We start from the raw sequence: 16,612 nt of genomic DNA on the forward strand, positions 1-16,612 counted from the left end.
TTGTTGTTGTTGTTTGTGTCCAACTATTTTCAATACTATTTTATTTATTAAAAAAAATAAAATAAAAATAATTTTTATATACCTGTCCTCCAAATTCAAGAGGACATACACCCGAATTTTAAGATCGTTGTTTTCAATTGAGGCCTAAACGGCTTCACCAATCATAGTTTGGTCACCGAATTGGCATCGATCCGCGGCCGTTGCCGTCGCCGCCGCAGCCAAACAACAAATATGTATAACAACGATATCAAAGCCTACGGCGAAAGTATACAAAATCACGAACCATTGTTTCCGTTTCCGTCCGATGAACTCGTGGACGACGACTTCAGTTGTCGGTCGACATTGAAAAAGGACGAACCGGCCACCACTTTGACCATTGAATTTCGTCTATTGAATTGCAATGAGTTCAGTGTCCGGGCGTCCAAATATAACGACCGATTTATATCATTGGTCGAGAAGTGTCGCCAACGAAAGACAAAAGAAATGAAATATTGTTATGAATTAGATGTCAAACACTATATTTATATCTTAAGCCATCTTAAGGTATGATTGATTACAATCTTTTTTTTCATTGACGATCACTACATTTGATCACTAATTTCTTGGTTATTCATTACTAATTATTAGCACTTTCACGAAGAAAGCTATACAACTGTCAACTATAACAAACTGGACAACGAGTTCATGCGGGCACTGATGGCCAACAGCCAGTCAAACAACGATATCATAAGATTCATACAATCAGAAGAAAGTAGTCGAATGTCGATAATAGAGTCGTTGACCTCAAGTCCAGAGTTTGGCGAAACAGTTCAGCTAATGATAGACAACAAAATGTTTGACGACATATATCCGAATCAATTGATCTCATGGTATACAGCAGTCGCCCGTAACGGCAAATGTATATTAGTGGACACGTACGGTAAATCGTTGACCGCCCTACTTGTTATGGTACACTTCAAAGACGACTGGCCGCTGGTTATCATTTGCGGCGGCGATCATCGTAAAGAGTATTGGTTTAATGAGATGACCGAAATGCTTAGCGGCGCCAAAGAATTGAACATCAATATTGTGGACGAATTAACCGATATTTATGTTTATCCGAATCCATTTCCCGATGTAATGATCATGAGCTACGATGTGTACTATGAGGCGAAAGATACCATTAGTTTTAAGTGTCTGAATCTCAAGGCATTCATCTTTGAGGACCAATCGCGCGGTAATCCACATCAGACCCGGCCGTGGAAAGGATTGTCCAATTGTTTTGACAATCTTTCGATTGCCAAACGACTCGTTTTCATTTGTGCTACCAATGGCTGTGATTTATCTCATAATCTCAAACGTTTGTATCCAATGTTTCGGCTATTGGATGGCCAAACGTTTGCTGATTATAATAAATTTTACGAACACTATTGCGATGATAGTATAGATCAACGTAAACGGGATCAACATCTCCAGGAACTGGAGATACTGTTGCGATCAACCTTTTTAATGCCAATTGCTTTTGTCTGATAATAATAATACCTATACATCTCTCTCTCTCTTTCATATCATTAATTATGTAATGATAATAATTTAAAGTAAACTATAAACTGTTTATCAGCTGAGATATAATTGTGATTTTAAATATTTAAATAAATTATAAAAATTTTTTATTACTGTATAAACTTTTTTTTCAATCATTAAAAAACAATTTAAATTTCAATGAAATGTCTATTCAATAATACAGATGGCATTGTATTATAAACTGTATTACATATGCTATACATTTGCAATATTTTATTGACACTCAAAAACACTACACATATTCACAATATATTTAAAAACCCCCCGAAACCAGTGACCACTTTTTAGTTTGACTATTACTTATTGACAACGGGTCATATAATGTTACGGTCGATATATTGAGGACACATACACACAGACATCATTATTATCATCATCAACAACAACAGTGACCACATATACGCACGCTATGGCCAAGTAAGTGATATTCTGCCGTTTTTCCCGCGGCCGCAATTATGATAATTACCGTCAAAAAAAGACATAACATTTGATTGATTATCTGTTTCTTCTTCAACTTATTCTTCCACTACTTATTAAGACGTTATTTTGACAACTCTGCCAAACAAAAGCCCGGAATTATCAGGTATTTGCGCCAAATATTTTCATTACCCGTAAACTTATAAACTTATGTTTTTTTTTGTTTCCGACCGGCCGTTTGATAACTAGCGATGAACTTCGTCGGGCGCTTAACATACACGACGACAAACTACCGATTTGGATATACCGTATGCGAGTATTAGGTTATCCGCCCGGTTATCTACAACAGGCTCAGGTGAACACACTGTCCATATTTGACGACGCAATCAATGCCGCCGAAGATGGCGAAGTGCGCGACACACCGGCCGTCGCCGCCGCTGCCAATCCGTCCGGCGTTCAGTACAATAAGGAATCGTTTATTGAATATCCAGGCTTTAACTGTCCCGTTCCCTACGGTGTCAAAGATGTAATACTAATAATAATACTACTAATCGGTGATTGACTAAACCAGTTCACGGGTCTGTGGACAGGGTTTTTTTTGGTCACCAAAATAATTTGTTTGTAACTAATTATTTATATGTACTTATTGTTGTCCGGATGTATTAGGATTGGCATTATCTACGAATGCCACCGATGCTCGAACAGCAACAGCTAAAAGAAGCGCTCAAAACAATGCGAGTGATGGAACCGGTTCCCTATAAGAGGGCCAAAATGGACTTACCGTCGACCACCACCACCACCACACCACCATCATCATCATCGACGGCAAGTCGCCGATCATCAACTAATCGTAAATCTGGTAATTAATTTGTATAATTTGTTTTTCGTAATACTCATCAAAAAAAATCTGTATTTCCATCTATTTATGTTTGAAAAGACTCGTCATTCTATGGCAACAATGAATCGCTAAACAATAGTTCATTAAATTCATCAAAGTATGACAACAGTGTTGTTGATCTCGAATCGGACGACGATGTGGTCGTACTGGAGGACACACCACCGAAAAGTTCTTCCAACGGCAATGTTTCCAAAACAAGTCAATTGTCCGAAACGGAAAGCCAATCAACAACAACAACAACAACAACAGCACTAACCTCAACGCCTGTTGTTTTGCACAACGAAAGTACCGATAGTGAACGTAAACTGAAGCTAATATCGATGGGCAGTCCGATGCCGGTATCGGAACGTACGAAAAAGCCGGCACTGGAAAAATGGTCCGAAGGTATGGGCGAACTGTTGTATTTTGAGAACCCAGAGTCAGTACAATACACCGGTATCTATAAGACCAAAATGAAGGCCGTTATCGACAAGATTCGGGAGAAGACTAGTAGTGGCCATACGTGACTATAATAATGTGTTTTTGTTTTTTAAATGTTTTTTTTAATAATTTTAATTTATAATTTGACTCAACAAAAATTTGATAGTTATATATATATATATTTGTAACTTGAATTTTGCACAAATATTTTCTTTTTTTTAATCAATTAATTACTGTTATAATCATTTTTTTCTCTCTCATTTGACTACTAAATTGTTATATATATATTATATTATTATATTCATCTAATTATTTGACATTACCCTAATTGAAACATTTATATTTATCATTTAAATACTATATAATTTTTTCTTATATACTAAATTGTCACAAAATTTCTAATTGTTAATATCTAATAATTTGATATTTATTTCCAATAAATAACTTTTTTTAATTACCGGTAAATTATCAATTTTTTAGATTAGGTAATATATAGAAGATCTATGGTTAGATTCAATGCTGTAGTAAATGTTTTGCAATACAATTATACAGGTAGTATAAAAAAACTTTTAATAACAATAAAATTGTTATAATAATAGTAATAATTACATAACTATCAGTTCATTATTATACAATATTACAATAATTTTAAACTATTATATATTCTATACTAAACCATAATTACAAAAAAACATCATTATTACAAGTAATAAATTTATTGATTATTTAATAATTTTATTAATTTTTTCTGACTATTTAAAACAATTGTTGATATTTTTTATGACTGTTGTTGAGCTTGTGGTTGTGCTGCATATTGTTGTGGTTGTGCTGCATATTGTTGTGGTTGTGGTTGTGCTGCATATTGTTGTGGTTGTGCTGCAAATTGTTGAGGTTGTGCTGCATATTGTTGAGGTTGTGCTGCATATTGTTGAGGTTGTTCTGACGGACAATCTTCTGGTGGTGGTTGTGGTGACGGACAATCTGCTGGTGGTGGTTGTGGTTGTGGTTGTGGTGGTGGTGGTGGAGGTGGTGGTGGCTGATAGTAATTGGCTGGTTGGCCATTGTTGTTGGCATCGAATTCGACTTCAGGACAGGCAGGACCCAAACTTCTGGGCGCTGGCGCGTAGATCTCAAATATGGGTCCCTCGACTATCTTGGACTTGACTGCCGGCTTATGTATGATTTCTCTGGTTTCAATTACTTTCGGTACTATCCTCTCAAACAATTGCCTCTCATTGACCACTTTTCTTCGTATAATAACTACCGGTTCTATCATTTTCTGGTTAACAATCTTACGTTTTTGCATGAATAGACGTCTTCTTGTTTTGAATATTGTCTTAATACTGGTCACTACATAGCTTTCGGTATAGGTTTCGATCTGTAAATGTCATAATTAAGTAGAAGACAAAAAATATATAATAGGTTACAATTGGATAAACTAGGGCTCAGTTAGGTTTGTTCTACCGATACAATTACTAACATATTCTTTGCGGTTAGTTTTGAGATCTTTTTCCATTGTCTTGATATCGGTGGGCGTCAAGTGAACCCGTTTGACAATCTTGCAGTCGGATTCCTCTTTTTTTCGGTCAATCATTTTAATGTTGGGCGTAACTGTTGGCGGTTCCAGTGCTCGCGGATTAACACAATTTGTTTGGTCATTTTCGGGACCGGCCAGTGACCGCATACGTGGCATGTTTGGCATTTCTCGCCAACCATTTTCCTCACCTTCTTTGTTGCACTTTTTGCCAGTTATCGGATCAGTGTTTTCATCCGGAAACAGTTGATTGCCTGAGCCCGGTGCTGCTCCATGATCTTCGCTATCGTCAGGTGAGCCGTAATTTTGGGCACCACCACCACCACCGCCGCCCATAGAGCCGGCACCCGACTCCAAACTGGGCGCCTCCATTTGCTTGGCGTGTTTGACACCCAGATATTGATACTGGTTTTGGGCCTGGGCATGGCAGCTATAGCAGCACCCACCTATATTTGATAAAACACAAGTAGATAATCAAAAATAATTTTTTTTTACTAAAAAAAATATATTTTTTATAAATAACAAAAACGTTTTAACTCTAAACATACTTAAAACAATACAAATTAGTAATCTAATTGATGACAACATTTATTTTAAAAAATTGTCAATTCAATTATTTGCATTCAATTGTTTTTTGAGATTATTATTATTAATTAATTAAATTCTGATTTTAAAAATAAATATTTTAATTATAAATCACTATAACTATTGAGATAAAACAACACAATTATTTAGATCCAGATTTTTTTTACTTTTTGCCATTTAATTAAACAAAATTTTTTAATTAATAATTATTTTCTTTTCTAAAATCAAATATGGATTTCAAATATACAAATATATCAATACATGCAATCAAATATCTAACTATACATAAAACGCTAAAAACATTTTAGATTTATTATAAATTAAAAATTTAATTAATAATAAATTGGTAACAAATACGGTATACATATTAAATATATGATACAAAAAAAACAAAATAAAAGTACTGTAATTTTATATAAAAAAATAAAACAAATAATAATAATAAAATATATAGTATTTATTAGCTTGAAATATTTTTTAAATAAAATTTAATAGATTTTATAAATATAAATTATAGTCATATAACACATAACAGTCTTATATATAGCTTATTTTATAGCTTTAAAAAATTATTTTATATATTACTTTTGATACTATTATTATTGGTATTATTCGTATTAAATTAATTTTATTAGTATTATTATTATTATTATTATTATTATTATTATTATGTACTATCATTACATTTAATCAAAACACTACTAAACAACACAATCAACCCTTTTTGCCTTTCGGTGGTTTAGTTATCTTTGCTTTAGCTGCCGGCGCTTGAGCCTTTAGAGGTTTGTCCTCCGGTGACTCTTCAGCTGCTGTCGAAGCAGTGGACTCCTCGGCTGCTGACGAAGGACTGGACTCTTCAGCTGCTGACGAAGCAGCGGACTCTTCGGTGGTGGACGCCGACGCCCCACTGTCCGCTACTGGTGCCGCTGCCGCTGCTCCTTTACCATTTTTGGCACCTGGTGGTGGTTGTTGTGCTGGCTGAGCAGCTACCTTTGCAGGATCTCCATATTGGCTATAGTATTGGTTTTGCTGGTTATCGCAACCGGGATCTGGGGACTAAAATTTTATTTTCATAGTTAATTTTTTTTTTTATAGATAAAAAAATAAAATAAATAAAATTAGGTGTGAGCTAATTGGGATGAGTTATCTAAGATATTATCATCGCAACCCATCCCATCCCATTCGATGCTTTATCTATTAATTAATGGATTTTGGTAGTAGTGGTGGAAAAAAGGGGCGGAAAACTAGAGACTATAGATGTCAGCTAAAACAATATAACAAACAAATAACAGATGTATTGAAATAACTATTTACAAGACTTCTTGGCTGAACGGGAGCATCGGGAGGTCCAATAGCTGGCGGGGGCTGATTGTAGTTGGATGGCGGTTGAACAGCACCGGTGTCGCACTCGTAGACATCCTCAACGCCGTCACCTTCAAGACCGGCTCCGTCGTCATCGCCATCGACATCACCCAACTGTTCCTTTGGTCCTTCTTCTATCAACTCTTTCACTTCCTTTCTGTCGACGATTTCACGGGTTTCGATGATCTTCGGTACAATTCTTTCGAATATCATTTTCTCTTTGACCAGCTTTCGGGTGATTATCAAAACCGGTCGATTGATTTTTCGGCGAATCTTGCGGCGCCTTTGCATCCAAATCCTCTTTCGCGTAACCGTCTTATACTTACGCCCTTTAGTGGGGTATTTCTGTAAGTCATCAAACAATAGTTACATAAATAATGGTTCACAATGTGTTTGCATCTCTTGTTATGGTGAAGTGATTTTTTTAAAAAAAAAACTTTACTTACCATAAGTGGCTTTTGCGATGGTTGTAGAGAACGGGGAGCAAAAGGAGGAGGAGGAGGAAGAAGAGGAGAAGGAGGAGGAGGAGGAGGAAGAGAATCACAATCGGGTGGGGGTTGAGGAAGACAATCGCCTAGTTGTCCGCCGGCAGCAGCGTATGGCTGCACCTCATGCGGTGGATGAAAGCCTGGTTCGCCTAAGTGTGGCGGCGTATCGTACGGTCCTTCATCTTCACACTCTTCGTCTTCCGCCGGAGTCGATACTTCCGGTTCCCAAGTGAACATACCCTGGCCATTGCCATTACCATCACTATTGACGTCATCGTTCATTGATCTTGGCTTGACATTACGGGGAGTAGTGGTCAGGGAGTCGGAGTCGTCACCAGTATCGAGAACCGTAATTGTTTCAATCTGTCAACAAAAGACAGTTTGTTTATTTGTTTTATATTTTGGTAAAAAACATAGTTTTTTGCCGACCACTAGTGATGATACCCCCACTTACCGTTTCGGAGGTTAGCGGTTCCATATTAATGATCTCTGTGCACACCTGTGTGGGTATGATTTCTGTGAGATATTCGGTAGTTCCGGTTTCGTTTTCCCGTTTGAGTAACTTGACCAGCGTATCCTGGGGTATCTCCTGGATCTGTTTGGGCATTTTCATGTCCGCACACTCATCAGGAGCGGCATAATTTTGTGGCGAACCGTCGTCATCGCAATCTTGATCTACTTTTTGCATCTTTATGTCCGATTTGGACATGTCTTGGCCATCGAAGTCCAGTTCGACAAATGGTCGGGGAGCCGCATCACTTACTAGTTAGTTAGGACATACATATACACACACACAATGGTTTTAATTTTTAAAAAAATTATTATTTTTGTTATATACAGATAAATAACATTTTTTTTGAAAAAAATATCAATAAAAAATTAGTTGAATTCAATAAAAAAATACTTACATTTAATATTAAATAATAGTAATGATACTAAACATATAATTGCCAATCGTATTATCATTATTGTTGGCTAAAATATATAAGTATAATACGAGTTATCTTAAGTTATTTAAATAAATACATAAGCAAGGTTGATTGATTGTTAATTGAATTATTTATTAAAATAATTGTTATTATATAATTAACAATAATAATAATAATCGTCAAAATAAATTTAATTAATTTATAGGGCTTTTAATGATTAAATGTCTGCCTTAATTTATTACATACAAAAATTAATTAACCATTAAATACTACAGTACTATATATTATTTAATACTTAAAAAATATATATTACTTAATAATTTAATAAATAATATATTAGTTAATTAAAATTATTGCAAACTATATATTTAATATTTCACATAAATACTACTCGTTTTTTTAATGTTAACTATATTTATATATTTTAAAAAAGTTTAATTTAAATATTTGTAATCATATTACAGTGTATACAGTATTTAAAAATTAATTTTATGTATTTTATAATATTTGTCAATTTGTTTAGCATTTAGTGGCAATAATTTCAGATTACTTAACGGTCGTAAACCGTCGGGAAATCCTAACTCATGGCGCCGACCGCCAAATCTGACAGGTATTACATCTTCATCGACAAACTCAGGCAACTCATCACGTCCTATGAATGCTACCCTATTCTGGATACTGGTGCTCACCAGCGACATGATTAGCCGGGTAAAAGCATTCAATACAAACGGCAAGTCGAGGACAATGATCCGTCGGGCCAACAATGGATAGTATTGCATGAGTTGCATACGAAAGCGCATCAACTCATAGCTAACATTGATTAGGCCGGCGTTTTTGATGTCGGACACTATGGTACAACCATCTTCACCGACACGACTGTCCAATTGATGGACAATATGTGCCATAAACTGTTTCTGAAGATCGGCAAATCCGTCGACACTGCGATCATTTCGATAGCACTCCCACTGTATAAGACGTCCGTCGCGGTCGCGGCCAGTAATCTCTTTTTCGGTCAATTCGTAAAATTCTTTCGGAAAGTATTGGTCACTGCGGTCGTAGACACCGAACGATTTGCGCCAACAAAACGCAGTAGTCATCCATTGGTAGGCCTTGTCTTCCGATTTGTATTCAATGAGAAACCTCTTAATTTCCCAGTCATTGGCGGTCACCCGTCGGACATCCGATTCGTGATACAAGTTGTGGCCATTAGTTTTCAATTCGGTTAAAAATTTTTGTCTCAATTTTTCGATTGTAATTTCGTCGACCATTGTTTTCTTCAATTATAAATCAATTACAATATATATAACTACTAATAACAAAAATTATTATTATTATAAAATATAAATTATGTTAGTATTTACTATTATTAATAATTATTATGGAAATATTTATAATAATTAGTAATATTTTTTGAAATAATATAATATTACAATCAAGTACAATAATTGAAGTTGATTAATTTTATACAATATACACTGTATATAACGAAAAAATATTTTATTTAACAAGTTCAATTAAGTTTATTAAGTAACTAATATTTTATAAATATTTAATTATAAAAATTTAGTTATTATATCAGTCAAATTATTTTTTATCAAAAAGATCTATTAAATAAAAACTATTATATAATATACACTACAATATAGGGTATATCATATTATTGTTAAACTGTATAACAATACTGTAGAGTACATTAACATTTTTAATTTACTTATAATACCGATAAATGATATGATATTTATTTTTGTTAATATGCAAAATTTCCCACACAATTATAATTCACTTAATTTTTATATATTTGTATCATTTAATAAATGTTTTTTGTTAAACTAAAACAGCTAATATTTTATTTTAGCATGGTTAGCTAATAAATATCAGATTGTTAAACTTTTTTTTTAGTGATAACCATGTGGTCTAAAATTATTAGTTGTTACCCTCAACTTGTTTTACAGCTTATGTATTGAATGTATCAGTAATTATTATTATTATTATTTTTWAAAAAATAACTAGTAAAACAAGTTGAGTAGGGTAACTATAGAATCTATAGTATAGATGTATTGAAGTTATTTGATTTTGAATAACACACACTAGAAAAAAATCATATTATATTTATTATTTATAGACTGTAACTTATATAGTTACAGATTAAATTTTTAATTTATCAAATAATAAAATTTGAATTGAATGAGTGAATTTTTTAAAAAAATATATAATTATTTTTTATTAAAAAGCACCTTTAAACTAAATTACTGTATATATATATCTAGATAGTACTGTAAGATTTACAATATATCAATAGTAGCTTTAATTAAGAGATTAGTAAAAAAAACTTCTGTATCTAACTGTATATAAAAAAAGTTAACATATTTTTTAAAAAAAATTAATGACTAACTAATAGTATAATAATAATATTTAATAATTTATATACAGTATAAAGTTTATATTTATATAACAAATAGAGAATATGAAAAATATATAAATAAATAAAAATATAAATCTGTATAAACTTTTTTTTTTGCTTTTCCTATTTAGTAACTCTATATTATTACAGAGTCTTAAACGGCGGCGGCGGAGGCGATGCTATTAATCGCAATTATCTGGTCAACAATAAATTTGATTTAAAAGTTACCAATGGCAATTTTGTAGATAATTTTAAGCTGGATAAAATTGTAGTTGATCACTTTATGGATAATTAATTGTATGATTAGCCAGATAATTGCAGTCGACTATCATTTATAAATTTTTTTTAAACAGTCGACTATAAATTATCTGGTGGCCAATCATACAATTAATTAAAAAATGATAAATTACAATTTTATCCAGTTTAAAAATATCTACAACATTGCCATTGGTCACTTTTTAATTCAACGTATTGTTGACCAGATAATTGCGATTAATAGCATCGCCGCTATATATATTTATTTGTATAACTGTATAAACTTTTTATGCTTTTCCTATTTATTAAGTCTATATTATTATTAAGTTATGACAGAATTATAGAATCATCTGCTTGTAGGAGGAGGAGGAGGAACAGTAGGTATATATTATATATAGTATATAATGTATAATATGTGTATATATATAAGGTTCAGGGTGTTTGTATCTGGGGACTGGTAGATGTATTATTAGTAATACTGTTGTACCAAACAAACAAAATTATGAATACACAGAGACTGTTAGTAACACAGTGTTCAAAAAATATATAAACACATAGAGATTATTGATATGATAACAAATTTTTATTTAATCAATAGTTTTATATAACTTATATATCATATTACTGTATAATTTAATATATGATATAAATAATTGCGTCAATAAATTTATTAATTATTAAATATATTGTTTAATTAATTGAATTATTCATTAACACAGACAACAACAATGAATTACAATTCACTGGCCATCATATTGTGGTCATTGTTGGCATCGATAACTTTGGGCCAATCGCTTCTATGTCCCGATCAGACCACTAAATGTGGTGACGGTATGTATTTCATTAATTCATTCATTCGTTGCCTTTAAAACAACTTTAACTACAGTAATCATATTTTTATCATTGTTTTATTTATGTTACCCAGATATGACATGTTGTAAATGGCATACTGGCCGATACGGGTGCTGTCCATTGAGTGCAGGTTAGTGCAGTCAAAACTTTTGATTACAATTAGAATAACTGCAACAAAATTACATAACTGTCCCAAATAATGATGGCTGACCCGCAATATACTTTGTATGTATAGGTCTTTGTTGTGCTGATGGTCTACATTGTTGTCCAAATGGCACCAAATGTAATGACAAAGAGGGAACCTGTGATGAATTAGCCCAATCGACAACTGGCTATAAATTGGTGCTCGAAAACAGTGGCCGGAGTCTACCGAAAAAGTTGGACGACATGTGTCCCGACCGGAACTCCACTTGTGCCAGTTGGCAGACCTGTTGTAAGGAAAAGTCCGGCAGCTATGGATGCTGTCCATACGATTCGGGTATTGATATATATATACAGCTTAAGAGTAATCAATGATACCAATTGATTTTTTTGTGTGGGTTCGGGTCGAATGTCATCCACAGGTGTTTGTTGTAAAGATATGCTTCACTGTTGTCCGCACGGATCCACATGCGATCTCGTACACCAAGAGTGCATACGTACGGTCAGCGATAATACTATCAGTGATCTGACCGACGGTGGTGACCGTAGCCGCACTGGTTCAGTCAAGAAATGGAGAATGCGTTTGATTGGTTCGAAGGCTGCCAATGTTACCGATGTTGTCTGTCCCGGTGGTCGCTACCAGTGTCCCGATGGCAATACCTGTTGTCGTGTTACCGATACCCAATGGGGTTGTTGTCCGATGCCCAATGCCGTGTGCTGTGCCGATCACGTACACTGTTGCCCGAACCATATGCGCTGTACGCCCACCGGTTGTGTACAGCAGTGATAAAATTGCGGTAAAATCATCTTTAGTTAGTTAGTCCTAATTGTTTTACAACAACAAAACAAATGAGGACTTTATTTTGATAATAATATACTCTACTAATAGACTCTATAAAATAGTTGTATAATTTTTTTGTATTAAAATATTTGTCATACAATGCAACAACAAAAAACATTAATTTTTTTATAAAGTAGCTATCAATATCTTTTTTTAAATGCCTATATATTTTAGATATACAGTATATATTTGATATAATCATTTATGTGTTTAGTTGACAATTACGATATTTGTGTTGTCTTCAACTGTAATAACTGTTAGTTTGTTAGTTTCTATACCGATAGCCCAGACCAACCATCTCATATACCGAACCCATAGATTAGTACATTAGTAGTCACATATACTGTCAAATATAATTAGTCACCAATTTTTATGGTCACCAAATTAAAAAACTTTTTAGCTATAGGTTAGGCTGCTGTGATAGTTCATACAGTATATGTATGTATTTTTTTATAACCAACACAGTCGATAATAATCTACATAATTATTATATAAATTTATATATATATTATAAAATTAATAATAATATCGATAAAATAATAAAATTACAAAAAAATGCAAAACGAGTTTTTAAGAGCAAACAAACAATTAAATTAATTATTCGTCAAATCAATGCCGACAAATGACTTCACGATATGATTAGCAGAGTTTGTATCGTCAGCTGATTTACCATTTTTGTTGGCGTTGTCGACAGTATCAGCGACTTCTTGAGTAAAAATGCCACCACTGTTGGTGATGTAAACTGTAGTTTGGTCATCAATTTTTGATCCGATATTGACTTCCTGAGTAATAGCAGTAGTAGTAGTAGTGGTGATGATAGCTGCTGTGCTGCTGGTCATCACGCGATTAGCGTCCACTACTCCGACGTCAGTTCCAGTAGAAGCTGTTCGATCAGAATAATTATCTTCAATGGCATTCAATGATGATGATAATGATGATGACGACAATGCCGATGATGATGATGATGCCGATGAAGAGGTGGCTGATTTGCCAATGGGTGACATTTTTGATAATGCAAGCGATGATCCATTTGGCGATTGATGACTAGCCATGACTTGAATATCGATGTCATTAAGTTCGACGGATTGATCTAAATCTGGCACTTTATTGTCTTCATATGACTCTTGATTCACTATATATATAAAAATTTAAATCAAATTAGCTAATAGTCGTCATCAACAACAACAGAAACAAAAAACCAAATCAAAAATGATTACCATTTAGTCGATTCTCGCAATCATCGTCACAATTGCTATTGTCTTCGCGTTCAGCACCGACACCCGGCTCTCTGGTTAACAATTTGGCCATCAGTTGAGCCCGACGTTCGTGAATCTCTTCCGATATCTTTTCCAAGTCTTTCAGTGTCTTTGCGTATGACTTTTTGGCCTCAAAGATCACTTTATTTAATCTCTCGATTTGTGCTTTAATTGAGTTGAGCTCCGTTTGGACGGCCGCTGATTCCTCATAGTATGGCCTACAAAGAAGTTATAGAAAATAAATAACGAAAGAAACCACCACTAGTTGTCCAGAAATTTCTTGATATAAATCTGTGGCCAAACAAACAACAACAACATTACTTACTTGGCTTTCTTTATGGCACTTCTTAATTGTCTCTCCAGTCGTGTCAAACGTTTTTGTTCATCCAAATAGTTCTGTATGGACTGCGAGTGTTCCGATTGGCTCATCGTTTTCATGGTCTTGGCCTCCATGAACTGGGGATCCGATCCAATCCAATGGATAAATAAATAAATAAATTAATACTTATTACTTAATTATTATAATCCCAATTAAATGCCACAAATTTATATTACGGGTTCTAATAAATTTGCCGAAAGAAGTTGTTTAACAAATAAATAGCAGCAATACCTTAGTATTTGCGTGATTTAGCATTTCCTGCCAAAAGTGGTCAAAATCGGTGCCATCGGCTGCTCGACTACTGTTGGCGGTGGCGGCCGCAGCAGCTGAGACGGCAAACTTGTGTTCGGCAATCGTAATCAGCTCTTTGGACTCCGAATGCAATTCGGCAGATCGTTCGTACGTCTGGACAGCTGTCTGACAGCGTGTCTGTAGTTCGGCTACTCGTTGCCGACACTCGTAGTACGGTCGCGCTTCGGGCACACAATTGCCTAGTTTTTTGGCCAACATTTGCAGTTGCATTGTCCTATTGGTCAATGTTTGCCGAAACAAACTGTTGGACTCCTGTTTTTTGTTTTGTTGGGACAAATAATAGTGGATTAAAAAAAATTATCTTCAAATCAATATATTGACTGATCTTCTGATCCCATCAATCATTACCTCAAATTGTTTCTCCAGTTTGTTGATCCTATTCGTACATTCGTTCAGTTCTTCGAGTTTGTCTCTGATTCGTGGATCCAATTGTTCGTCGTTGTCCTCAGCAGTCGCCGCCACAGCAGCCGAAGATAATGCCCGCCGTCGGAGATGGCGTTCATCGTACTCGCCGTCGCTGCTGCTGATGATGTCCACATCGCTAGACATGTCCGCACCACTGTTGGTGATTGTGGTGGTGGTAGTGGTCGTCGTCGTCGTGATGGTCAACGTTTTAGTTATATCTATCAATACCGGAGCCCAATGTTTACCGCAATCATTGAATCACTGTTGTTGTTGTTGTTGAGGACAGGTATGTACTGTAGTAGTGATGATGACTATTATACACACAATAATAAATGCATTGTTTTTTTTATAGACAATTCAATCATTCAATTGTCAGTCCATTTAATAGTACAATATATAAGACAATTATTATTATTTTGAGATAAATTAAATGCTATTTTTTATTTTTTGTTGTTTTAAATGTTACTTAAATTGACTGTACATTTGATTACTACTATATTATTATTATTATTATTACAGTATTATATGACATATGATGATAGCATATACAGTGAGTGGTTTAGGCATACTATGTCATAGCACTTGTAGTAAAATGTTTAAAGTACTGTATAAAACAGTATACAGTATGGGTTATAATAATATGTTATAAAAATAAAATGTTTCAAATAGTTTATGTGATATGACTTATATTTTTTAACAATGTATATATTAAATACTGTACGATAAAAAAATTGTTTTATGTTATCTTTCATATATCATATTATATACAGTTAGATAATTATTAAATTCATTGTAAAACTAATAACTTTTATAAAAAAAATAAAATAATATTTTTTAAAGTGAGATATGACGCGACTTTAACTAACAACAAAAAAAAGTTAGTAATAACTGGTTATTATTACGTTATTATCATCATATGATAGTATTAACTTCAGTATCATTTATATTTAATAAATAAGTAATAATATATTCATATCCCACTCGTTTGTAACAAAAAACATACGATATTATAATATTAATATTAACAATATATAATATAAATAAATTATAATAAATTATTAATGATAATAATAATATAATTTATTTTATAAAAACCAATAGCTAGCTATACTGTACAAACAATATATTATTAATACACTACCAATAAATTGTTGTATAATATTAGTAAATAATTTTCAGTACAATATTTTTTGTATACTATATATTGAGAATCAATGTATTTATAGTTAAGGAAAATTATACTTTATATAATTTATTTATACTTTTTTTTATTAATTTATAATTTTTTAATGGTTAGAGGAGCACAGTTAGCATATATAATCGTCAAAGATCGTTAAAAAAACATCATTACATCAAACAAACAAATAATAAAAAAATACTTATGAAATAATTATTACATCAAAAGTTATTGTTTTTTTAAGTTTTTCAAACAAATAAAATAATTATCATCTTATGTTTGTTGTAACACTTTTTTTAGTTCTTGTTAATGAAACTAAAAAAAGTAATAATAATTTTTATTATTTAATTAATTATTGATAATTTGAAATGTGTAGACAATATTTACTGCAAATTTT

The 16,612-nt window shown here is 33.1% G+C and overlaps 7 protein-coding genes across 8 annotated transcripts; 3 read left to right on the top strand and 4 right to left on the bottom strand.

Annotated features, from left to right (window-relative positions):
- The first annotated feature begins 99 nt into the window (after positions 1–99).
- LOC128953980 (SWI/SNF-related matrix-associated actin-dependent regulator of chromatin subfamily A-like protein 1) lies at positions 100–1,533 on the top strand. Its single transcript, XM_054299532.1, has 2 exons — positions 100–543; positions 628–1,533. Exons 1-2 carry the CDS (start codon positions 232–234, stop codon positions 1,507–1,509), a joined length of 1,194 nt encoding a protein of 397 aa, XP_054155507.1. The 5' UTR covers positions 100–231; the 3' UTR covers positions 1,510–1,533.
- Positions 1,534–1,761: 228 nt separating this feature from the next.
- On the top strand, positions 1,762–3,444 carry LOC128953986 (zinc finger CCHC domain-containing protein 8-like). Its single transcript, XM_054299538.1, has 5 exons — positions 1,762–1,980; positions 2,102–2,146; positions 2,230–2,506; positions 2,647–2,839; positions 2,918–3,444. The coding sequence occupies exons 1-5, from the start codon at positions 1,973–1,975 to the stop codon at positions 3,382–3,384; spliced, it is 990 nt and encodes a 329-aa protein (XP_054155513.1). The 5' UTR covers positions 1,762–1,972; the 3' UTR covers positions 3,385–3,444.
- A 543-nt stretch (positions 3,445–3,987) lies between these two features.
- Positions 3,988–5,579, bottom strand: LOC128953982 (translation initiation factor IF-2-like). Its single transcript, XM_054299535.1, has 3 exons — positions 5,381–5,579; positions 4,779–5,278; positions 3,988–4,676 (listed from the first exon to the last, which is right to left on the bottom strand). Exons 1-3 carry the CDS (start codon positions 5,418–5,420, stop codon positions 4,077–4,079), a joined length of 1,140 nt encoding a protein of 379 aa, XP_054155510.1. The 5' UTR covers positions 5,421–5,579; the 3' UTR covers positions 3,988–4,076.
- Positions 5,580–6,060: 481 nt separating this feature from the next.
- Positions 6,061–8,417, bottom strand: LOC128953978 (proline-, glutamic acid- and leucine-rich protein 1-like). Its single transcript, XM_054299528.1, has 5 exons — positions 8,176–8,417; positions 7,722–8,029; positions 7,226–7,630; positions 6,732–7,124; positions 6,061–6,473 (listed from the first exon to the last, which is right to left on the bottom strand). The coding sequence occupies exons 1-5, from the start codon at positions 8,231–8,233 to the stop codon at positions 6,132–6,134; spliced, it is 1,506 nt and encodes a 501-aa protein (XP_054155503.1). The 5' UTR covers positions 8,234–8,417; the 3' UTR covers positions 6,061–6,131.
- Positions 8,418–8,702: 285 nt separating this feature from the next.
- On the bottom strand, positions 8,703–9,485 carry LOC128954059 (motile sperm domain-containing protein 2-like; the record flags this gene model as incomplete). Its single annotated transcript, XM_054299623.1, has 1 exon — positions 8,703–9,485. A coding segment is annotated over exon 1 (762 nt), but the record flags the coding sequence as incomplete, so codon positions are not given.
- A 2,095-nt stretch (positions 9,486–11,580) lies between these two features.
- LOC128954060 (progranulin-like) lies at positions 11,581–13,164 on the top strand. Its single transcript, XM_054299625.1, has 4 exons — positions 11,581–11,683; positions 11,778–11,834; positions 11,940–12,182; positions 12,268–13,164. The coding sequence occupies exons 1-4, from the start codon at positions 11,581–11,583 to the stop codon at positions 12,630–12,632; spliced, it is 768 nt and encodes a 255-aa protein (XP_054155600.1). The 3' UTR covers positions 12,633–13,164.
- Positions 12,608–15,447, bottom strand: LOC128953979 (SH3 domain-binding protein 5 homolog). 2 transcript variants are annotated; one of them, XM_054299531.1, is made up of 6 exons: positions 14,982–15,446; positions 14,553–14,885; positions 14,268–14,398; positions 13,904–14,160; positions 13,357–13,818; positions 12,608–12,668 (listed from the first exon to the last, which is right to left on the bottom strand). In XM_054299531.1, exons 1-6 carry the CDS (start codon positions 15,180–15,182, stop codon positions 12,655–12,657), a joined length of 1,398 nt encoding a protein of 465 aa, XP_054155506.1. In that variant the 5' UTR covers positions 15,183–15,446; the 3' UTR covers positions 12,608–12,654. The 2 variants fall into 2 exon arrangements, with proteins under 2 accessions (XP_054155506.1, XP_054155505.1); XM_054299530.1 differs by lacking the exon at positions 12,608–12,668 and having other exon boundaries at positions 13,232–13,818; positions 14,982–15,447.
- Positions 15,448–16,612: the final 1,165 nt, after the last annotated feature.

This window comes from Oppia nitens, unplaced genomic scaffold, assembly GCF_028296485.1.
Source record: "Oppia nitens isolate AA-2021 unplaced genomic scaffold, nextdenovo-longstitch-racon4-pilon3 scaffold24_pilon_pilon_pilon, whole genome shotgun sequence".
Lineage (NCBI taxonomy): Eukaryota > Metazoa > Arthropoda > Arachnida > Sarcoptiformes > Oppiidae > Oppia > Oppia nitens.

What these genes read in the sequence shown, in the direction of transcription:
- LOC128953979 (XM_054299530.1), bottom strand. Translation starts at nt 15,182, where the DNA reads ATGTCTAGCGATGTGGACATCATCAGCAGCAGCGACGGCGAGTACGAT. An exon ending in AACTGGAGAAACAATTTGAG is followed by an intron (nt 14,886 to 14,981) that starts GTAATGATTGAT and finishes AACAAAAAACAG; the next exon opens with GAGTCCAACAGTTTGTTTCG. An exon ending in TTGCGAGAATCGACTAAATG is followed by an intron (nt 13,819 to 13,903) that starts GTAATCATTTTT and finishes TTATATATATAG; the next exon opens with TGAATCAAGAGTCATATGAA.
- LOC128954060 (XM_054299625.1), top strand. Translation starts at nt 11,581, where the DNA reads ATGAATTACAATTCACTGGCCATCATATTGTGGTCATTGTTGGCATCG. An exon ending in GACCACTAAATGTGGTGACG is followed by an intron (nt 11,684 to 11,777) that starts GTATGTATTTCA and finishes TATGTTACCCAG; the next exon opens with ATATGACATGTTGTAAATGG. An exon ending in ATGCTGTCCATACGATTCGG is followed by an intron (nt 12,183 to 12,267) that starts GTATTGATATAT and finishes TGTCATCCACAG; the next exon opens with GTGTTTGTTGTAAAGATATG.
- LOC128953982 (XM_054299535.1), bottom strand. Translation starts at nt 5,420, where the DNA reads ATGTTGTCATCAATTAGATTACTAATTTGTATTGTTTTAA. An exon ending in ACTAATTTGTATTGTTTTAA is followed by an intron (nt 5,279 to 5,380) that starts GTATGTTTAGAG and finishes TATCAAATATAG; the next exon opens with GTGGGTGCTGCTATAGCTGC. An exon ending in AAACTAACCGCAAAGAATAT is followed by an intron (nt 4,677 to 4,778) that starts GTTAGTAATTGT and finishes TGACATTTACAG; the next exon opens with ATCGAAACCTATACCGAAAG.
- LOC128953986 (XM_054299538.1), top strand. An exon ending in CAAAAGCCCGGAATTATCAG is followed by an intron (nt 2,147 to 2,229) that starts GTATTTGCGCCA and finishes TTTGATAACTAG; the next exon opens with CGATGAACTTCGTCGGGCGC. An exon ending in ATCAACTAATCGTAAATCTG is followed by an intron (nt 2,840 to 2,917) that starts GTAATTAATTTG and finishes ATGTTTGAAAAG; the next exon opens with ACTCGTCATTCTATGGCAAC.
- LOC128953978 (XM_054299528.1), bottom strand. Translation starts at nt 8,233, where the DNA reads ATGATAATACGATTGGCAATTATATGTTTAGTATCATTACTATTATTT. An exon ending in AACCGCTAACCTCCGAAACG is followed by an intron (nt 7,631 to 7,721) that starts GTAAGTGGGGGT and finishes TTTTGTTGACAG; the next exon opens with ATTGAAACAATTACGGTTCT. An exon ending in CATCGCAAAAGCCACTTATG is followed by an intron (nt 7,125 to 7,225) that starts GTAAGTAAAGTT and finishes GATGACTTACAG; the next exon opens with AAATACCCCACTAAAGGGCG.
- LOC128953980 (XM_054299532.1), top strand. Translation starts at nt 232, where the DNA reads ATGTATAACAACGATATCAAAGCCTACGGCGAAAGTATACAAAATCAC. An exon ending in ATATCTTAAGCCATCTTAAG is followed by an intron (nt 544 to 627) that starts GTATGATTGATT and finishes ACTAATTATTAG; the next exon opens with CACTTTCACGAAGAAAGCTA.